This window comes from Salvelinus alpinus, chromosome 3 (genome assembly GCF_045679555.1).
Source record: "Salvelinus alpinus chromosome 3, SLU_Salpinus.1, whole genome shotgun sequence".
Taxonomy (NCBI): Eukaryota; Metazoa; Chordata; class Actinopteri; order Salmoniformes; family Salmonidae; genus Salvelinus; species Salvelinus alpinus.
Window position 1 is genome coordinate 94,912,749 of NC_092088.1, and position 8,164 is coordinate 94,920,912.

At 44.6% G+C, this 8,164-nt stretch overlaps 1 protein-coding gene across 1 annotated transcript; it reads left to right on the forward strand.

Annotated features, from left to right (window-relative positions):
* The first annotated feature begins 203 nt into the window (after positions 1–203).
* etaa1b (ETAA1 activator of ATR kinase b) lies at positions 204–7,910 on the forward strand. Its single transcript, XM_071394542.1, has 6 exons — positions 204–522; positions 1,535–1,666; positions 2,000–2,064; positions 2,418–2,527; positions 2,771–4,362; positions 5,434–7,910. The coding sequence occupies exons 1-6, from the start codon at positions 333–335 to the stop codon at positions 5,556–5,558; spliced, it is 2,214 nt and encodes a 737-aa protein (XP_071250643.1). The 5' UTR covers positions 204–332; the 3' UTR covers positions 5,559–7,910.
* Positions 7,911–8,164: the final 254 nt, after the last annotated feature.

Here is an 8,164-nt window from a genome sequence, read left to right on the forward strand (position 1 = left end):
CACTTGTAAATACAACTAGTAAACATCCCAGTTGCCATAACTCTTATGAAACAAAAAGTGAGTAAAATCGAAAAACTGATCTCAGCTCAGTGTCTGGGTGCAACTTCACTTTTGCAGAGGGGAACGGGTAAAGCGCTATTAACCAATCAGGTTTATGCATTTTGACGTGACGTCACACAACATCATGGCGGCGTACATGCTGAACACAAAACAGCACACGTTTACCCACGAAGATAAGTAATCGGATAATGACAAACGATTCCATTTGCGTTTAAATGGTCAAGTCATCTATGGTAAAGTCAAATGAGGAACAAGAAAACTGACGAAAAAATATGCCAAATCCAAGAAAGCATGACCATAACACTGGCTCAAATGACATAAGTCAAATCTGGAGTCACTCCGGGAGTCATGTTTCCACATTTTCTCAAAAAAGGTTGAGAACAAACAAATCGGGTAAAAGTCCGAAACTGACACCCAAATCTTCACATTCTGTCAGGAAGTCACCACATACTCGTTCTAAAGGTAAGATGGTTGCTAAAAGTGCACGGGAATGGTATTGCTATCCAGCTAGTTGGGTAGCTAACAACATCTAGACCCAATGGCTAAGTTTGACAAACGTTCGTGTAGGTTGCAGGATAAACAGCTCTAACGTTAATTAGCTGCGCAGAGCCGTAGTTAGCTAGCCAGGGCCACGTTCAGTTGCCAATCGTTTTTCAACGTTGCAGATAGAAATGTTATGTATAGAGCTGATGTGATTCCTCGTTCTATTTCTGAACGTTCCAAAACGTTGGTTTTGTTTATTAGGATCTTCATTAGCGTTTTAATTTGAACCTTTAATTAACTACAGCACATGCAGCAGCTACTCTTCCTGGGGTCCACATTAAACTTACATATAAATTACTAAGTACTAAACAGTTATAGACAAGGACATTATACAAATATAAAACATAATAAGAGTTATATATTAGAAAGACAACAAAAATACTATTTACACACTATTAATATATTCATATTCTTATATACAGTTAAATTAGATTTTGGGGCTCCCGAGTGGCGCAGCAGTCTAAGGCACAGCATCTTCAGTGCTAGAGGCGTCACTACAGACCCTGGTTCGATTCCAGGCTGTATCACAACCGGCTGTGTTTGGGAGTCCCATAAGGCAGCGCACAATTGGCCCAGCGTCGTTAGGGTTTGGCCGGGGTAGGTTGTCATTGTAAATAATCATTTGTTCTTAACTGACTTGCCTTGTTAAATAAAATAAAAATATATATAATCTTTAGAAAGAGGAGAGGTGCTGTGATATAATAGGTTATTTAAAAATATTTTTTCAAAGCTAAACTGACTTTTTTCCTGAGTGGCAGAGCATTCCACGATGACATGGCTCCATACATAACTGAACACTGCATTAGCTCCTAGTCGCACACGCGCTGATGCTCTCCCTATTGTACTCATGCGTGACCAGGTAGACCCCATTTGTTGTTCACCTATTTAGTATGTCTAGTGACCTCCTTACAGTTCGTCTCGTTCCCACCAGATCTGCAGACGCCCAAACGACGAGCGAGGGGCAGATACACGGACTTAAACAACACTGCTGATTCACCCGGGGATGGAGATATTTTACAAGACATCATATGGGACCCGGCATCACCTACTCCTGCTAGAAGTGGTATGATGCTGTTGTTAAATCACCTGATGAACAAAAGGTTGATTTAGCTTTAACGTTAACATAACTTTGTCCTTCATTCTTCCTCATTCTCCTCGCACCTATCAGACCATCATGTGTCATCCTCAATCCACCCATCTTTTAGTTCTTCTTCTCAAAGCCGGTACATGATGGTGTCTTAGTTCATAGGAGGTCATGTGTTTCATTCCTCCACAGATCAGAGCCGACACACAGGCTACTTACAGTTTCCGCTAGTGGCCTTTCTGCCCGAAGTGATTGTGGTGACTATGTATATGTGGCAACAGAAGGCTAACTGTTGATGTTCTTATTCTCCAGGGGAAGGGCCCAGCAACACCAGAGTTGTTGAGATATCAGACATTGTCAATCGGATCGCCCCTAAGGTCAGTATATAAAACATGTTCACCGTGTCACTGAGGTCCATTGATAGATGGAGTATAGGCCGTCATTGTAAATAAGAATTTGTTCTTAACTAACTTGCCTAGTTAAATATAATAAATGAATAGATTCTGGTGCCCGGCAGCACCAACGTGTTTTTGAATCATGTGTTACTGTGGATATAAAGGCCTCGCTATATTAAACTGAGATAAAGAGATAAAGAGATGCTTTGAAAGAAGACATTCTAAATCTGGATCTTCTTGAAGCACTGGAGGTTAAAGCTTGAAAGTACTCCCAACGCTTTAGCTTGGTCATAGCACACAAACCAGCTGTTGTAAAACATGTCTTCCTTTCCCAGGATGCCCAGCATGTCTCTGTGGATAGTCCTCTGCTCCAGTGGATTGGGGACAGTGCTGTCCCCTGTACCCCAGAGGTACGCCCGCCCAAAGCAAGGAAGAAATCCACTCGGTGAGTGAACTTGTACAAATCACTTGTGTAATCAGGTTGACAAGTTGAAAACCTTTTATTTAACATGTAAGGTTTATTTCTCATCCAATAGTTTTGTCTTTTCCAGTAATTCTCTTAATCAGATCATTCTTGCGTTCAGATTTTTTGCTAGTGCTTATACCAGCTTCTTCAAAGGTTCCTCAATATATTCATTATGCCTTCCTTGTTCATTCATCCACTCACTTCATCCTCTCCTCTCTACAGGAAAAGCTCAGTGGAGGACTTGATGCAGCTGGCCAGGCAGTTTGACATCAACATGCACCAGCAGGACAGAGAGAGGAAGAGTTCTGAACACAGGAACAATACCATAAACAACAACCGGTACGAGGAGGAACCCAAGGGCCCGACGACAATGTCGTCATCAGCCCAGCGGGTAGAGGCGGAGCTTAACGCTCTGTTCGACGGTCCGACGCAGCGAGTCACCGGACGGCTCAGCCAAGGGTCGACCGCCTCCACCTGTTCTCAGGAGGTCAAGGTTCAAGTTGGGGTCAGCCATCTCACTACCGATGACCTCGTCAAAGTGTCGGAGGTCAAGCCTGGCGGGGGAAGCACGTCTGGTTCATCGGCTCGTACTGGTAAAGAGGAAGTAGTACAGTGGAACGCCACGACGACTGTGACGAAAGACGAGGACTTTGACTGGGAGGATGACGACCTTCTCAATGACCCTATCGTGTTGGAGAAGACCCAGAATCCTGAGGGGCTGAAAACGCTGTCCCCCAAACCCAGCAGCTCACTGACTCTGAGCACTGACAGAGACAACACACAGCTGCTAACAGATACAGAAAAGACCCTACCACCCTCCTCTACTACCTCTAATCCTATCAGCCTGTCCTCTCACTCTGTCTGGAAGGGGACAAGCACACACCTTCAACCCTCAAACAGAGGTGGCCTCACTGGGCCGTGTCCTAAACCCAAGCCCGCCAGCAGAAGCACTTTCCTGCTGCAGCCCAACCTTTGTTTCCAGGTGAATATGGCTCCGACAACCAGAGAAGCACCCAGACCGTTCCTCACTGTTGGAGAGGCCCAGTCTGAGAGGCCCGGCGTTTCTGCAGCCGTGGGGAGTAGGGGCCCCAGTAGAGACTCTGCAGAAGGGAAGGCTGATGGGGTGAGCACAGCCACAACCTCCCGTGGAACCACAGCCCCAGACTCCGCTTTCAAAGACATCTCAGAGGAGGACCTCCAGTCCCTGTTTGACTCTGAGTCGCTGTGGAACGACGACGAAGGTGACGATGACGAACTGCTGTATCAGGTGTGTGACGACGTGGAGAGGATCTCCAACAGTCAGTCCGAGGGTGCCACCGCAACCACGGATGCCACTGAGGTCCGCGTCCAAGAGAGCAAACCGAAAGCCACTCCAACCGCCCCTCTGGCTGCAGCGAGAGAGGGGTCTATGACTATGGATAGGGCTGTAGGTGGTCCTAGCAGTAAACAGTCAACCACCTGCACGTCTGGCCGCTCCAACTCAGCACCAGGAGATAGGAGTAGCACCCCTGTGCACTTTCAGAGATGGAACATTCCAGCGAAAGCAGGAAATGTTTGGGTAGGACATCATACAGCCATGTCCCAGAGCCATCCAGGTAGCGGGGAGGGTCTGGGCAAGTTTACCCAGCTGAGGGGTGCTCCAGCCTGGGGAACATTTGGCCTAGGATCCCTTGGAGTTAGAACCTTCCAAGCGGGGGACTCAAAGTCAGTCATGCCACGGACAGTGTCGGCGAGAACCCTCCCAAACTCAAATTCCCATCATGCATCATCGTTCAAGAGACATCTGTCGGACTCGGCCGCCATCCGCAACAAAGGTGAGCTTTTTACCCCATAAAAAGGCAAAACAATAATCCTCCACTTGTCAGTTTTGCTCTAGTATTACATTTAACTGTTGGCCCCTAACAACACATTAGGCCAATCAGGAAGTTTACTCAAAGCGTTATCCACTTATCCCTGGAAGTCAAGCTAGTCCAGTGTACTGAAGAGAAGAGCTCCCCATAGTCAGCCAGTGTAGCTGGTTTTAAACTTGTCAAGTACATGACAAGATGCATCTAATGGAGGCAGTCAAGTTTACTGAAGAGATGGTTGTTGGGTCAGGGCTCAGAGGTTAGGAGGTAAATAGATGGCTGTTGGTTCAGGGCTCAGAGGTTAGGAGGTAAATAGATGGTTGTTGGGTCAGGGCTCAGAGGTTAGGAGGTAAATAGATGGCTGTTGGGTCAGGGCTCAGAGGTTAGGAGGTAAATATATGGCTGTTGGTTCAGGGCTCTGAGAGGTTAGGAGGTAAATAGATGGTTGTTGGGTCAGGGCTCTGAGAGGTTAGGAGGTAAATGGATGGCTGTTGGGTCAGGGCTCTGAGAGGTTAGGAGATAAATAGATGGCTGTTGGTTCAGGGCTCTGAGAGGTTAGGAGGTAAATAGATGGCTGTTGGGTCAGGGCTCTGAGAGGTTAGGAGGTAAATAGATGGCTGTTGGGTCAGGGCTCAGAGGTTAGGAGATAAATAGATGGCTGTTGGTTCAGGGCTCTGAGAGGTTAGGAGGTAAATAGATGGTTGTTGGGTCAGGGCTCTGAGAGGTTAGGAGGTAAATAAATGGCTGTTGGTTCAGGGCTCTGAGAGGTTTGGAGGTAAATAGATGGTTGTTGGGTCAGGGCTCTGAGAGGTTAGGAGAGGTACTTTAGAACTGAAGAGCTTCATTTCTATTCAATAATGTATTTTCAAAGTTGTAAAGGCTGAGTAAATGTGTAAATGTATTAACTTTTTGTGCATAAAAATTGATACACTAATTGTCTGCGCTTTTTATCCGTCAGTCACTGTAGGCACATTCTGTCTTTAAGCTTTTCAATTGCAGTCAGAGTCCTATTTCCATGTAATCTGATTTGTTTCTCAGTGTTTGTCAGCAGTCAGGTGACGGGGAGATGCACGGAGGAGGAGATTGAGAGGAAGAAGCAGGAGGCCATAGCCAGAAGAAGGACCAGGGAAACCTCCCTAAAAGCAGGGGGACTTCCTCTGTGACGAAGCAACGGGACACTAGTTTAATACACAGTTAACCAGAATGGCTATAGAGTAGCTCTCTTCTGCTAGGTCGGTACCATAGACATTTCTCACGGTTTCTTCACAGAACACTGTCAGTGCTACTAGGACGGTGTTGCGTTACGGCGCTATGCTGCTAGACACACGCACGCACGCACGCACACACACACACACACACACACAGCGACCTTATCTCTGGTCTCTACTGGAGATGAATTGGTTCCTGTTGTTTGAGAGCTGCTGCACTTTTTTAGTTGTTTATATTGTCACTGTTGTTCTTTCTGGAGGTCACTGAAAAGTTGAGTAGAATCTACAGCAGCAACACTGTATCTGGAGTCACAGCTAGCGGTTGGCTTGTAAGGCCTTTACAGCACCTCAAAGGAGATTTGGGTCACTTTTCTTTCTTTTCTTTTTTTCACACGTTAATCTGTTGACATTCCAAGTAGATAATGAGTCATCTTGATGAGCAATGTGGAGATCTGTTCTACTGTCCTCCAATAGTATCTTTCAGAGGAACTGTGGGTCCAGGACTCACCTTGTTGCTGTAACTCAACATTATAGTACATTATCTTTACACTGCATGTGTTGACATGTGGTTTATTAGTACCTTGTGTTTTGCACCTTATCCAGAAATGAGAAGGACACCAACACTAAGCAGGTTTCCGTCCAAACGACGGGAGTCGGGAAAGAAAATGTCACCATAGACCTGATGGAAACGGCAAATTTGTCAGTAAACTCGTCCAAAATGTCGACAAAACAATATACGCTACACGAGATGGGATATGTTTGTTTCTGTAAAATTCATGCGAGACGCCTTTTTTATGCTCAAATATTGATATAATAGCCATCATGTCGACGTAAACTTTGAGTCACACGATGATATGTTGTGTGGCCCTCGCACTACGACTCCTAAAAGCATGCAGTTTATTAAGCTACATATTACATGTAAGGAGGTGATGCTCCTTTCCATTCAATATCAAGAGTCTTATTCTGGTGACATGATGATTGATGCTTGGCTGCCGTTTGACAAATAAGTACAAATCTGGCTCTTTTGTCCATTAATAATCTCATCATGTAGGCTATAGGCCGACCCACATCTGTGAGCTGTTGGCTAGAGCGCGTGTCAAAACCAAAGTGGGCACATTTTCTACACAACGCAATATTTGTAGTGACAAAGCCATCAGTAGAGTTGAAAATGTTACCTTTATTTAATTAGGCAAGTCCAGTTAAGAACAAATTCTTATTTACAATGACGGCCAAACCCGGTCGACGGTGCTCCATCCTATGGGACTCCCAATCACGGCCGGATGTGATGTAGTTTGGATTCGAACCAGGTACTGCAGTGTACAGGTACTACGCCTCTAGCACTGAGAAGCAGTGTCTTAGACCACTGCGCCACTCAGGAGCCCAAATGCGATGGAACACCATTTAACACTTTTTTTAAATTCAGAATTTAACGGAAAAGTTATTTTTATGTGCACTACGTCATCACGCACAGCCTTTTTATCCACAACAAGTCAGTGTGATGGAAACACGTCTCTGGTGGGAAAATGCTCATGTTTTTTTTCCTGATTTATTTTTTATATTCCCATAAAAATCTGTCGCCAACTGTAAGGAAACGTAGCTATAAAGCTTTAAATTAAGGTTGAAATCCTGGCATGTCACATGGTGGTGTAAAATACAAGGCCCGAGGTGAAATACTATGAGGAAGCGCTTCTGTATCTACTTCTGTTATCTCAAGGGGTCCATTGTTTCAGTCATGTCTCATTGACTGTAGAGACCGGTTATGCCTTGGAGAGAGGTGGAGCTGTGCATCTCCATCAGTTTTGTTTTTAGTGTCTTTGTCTTTGTACCAGAGATGACCAGTTATACCTAAAAACTACTGTGTTGACCAAAACCACCTGGCATATTCCGTTTCATCAAAATGTTCTTTCATGTTTGGTAATCAAAGATGATCAAAGCTGTGTTCTTAGAGACTGCAGCTCGGCAGTGAATCAAGACCGTGTGATGTTATGTTGAAGTACTCTTGCGACTTTATTAAAACCCAATGTGTTAGAAAAGAAAGTTTATTTTCCTTTCATTTTTACTTGAATATGTCACTACTGACTAGATTTGACTTTTTCACCATCTTGTTTAAAAAAAGAAATGTTTTAATGCATTTTATTTTTCTTTACGTTGTCATAGTTACTTTGTTTTTGTTTCTTACGGTGGTCCATATTTGCACAGGTCACAGTGGTATGAACAGAAAGACCACAGTATCATGCCACTTATGCAATATTACTAGATGTGTTATTCATCCTGAGTCAAAACCACCATTAAACTATCATCAAAACATGCTGCCTTTCCTCTCAGATTCATTCCAACTCACGTGTGGCTCTTCCCACCAGCCTCCACTGGTGTGGCTTATTTAAAGAATGATGACAGACATGGCAATGAGCAATTTTGTAAGTCTCTCATTCAACTACAAGTCAGACGTTGTGAACGGCTAATATCTCTCACGGTGGACGATATTAGATCATTGAGGGATTATATTCATATTGAATCTAATTTGTCTTCCACACCTGCCGTATTGTGTGTGGTACAGTGTG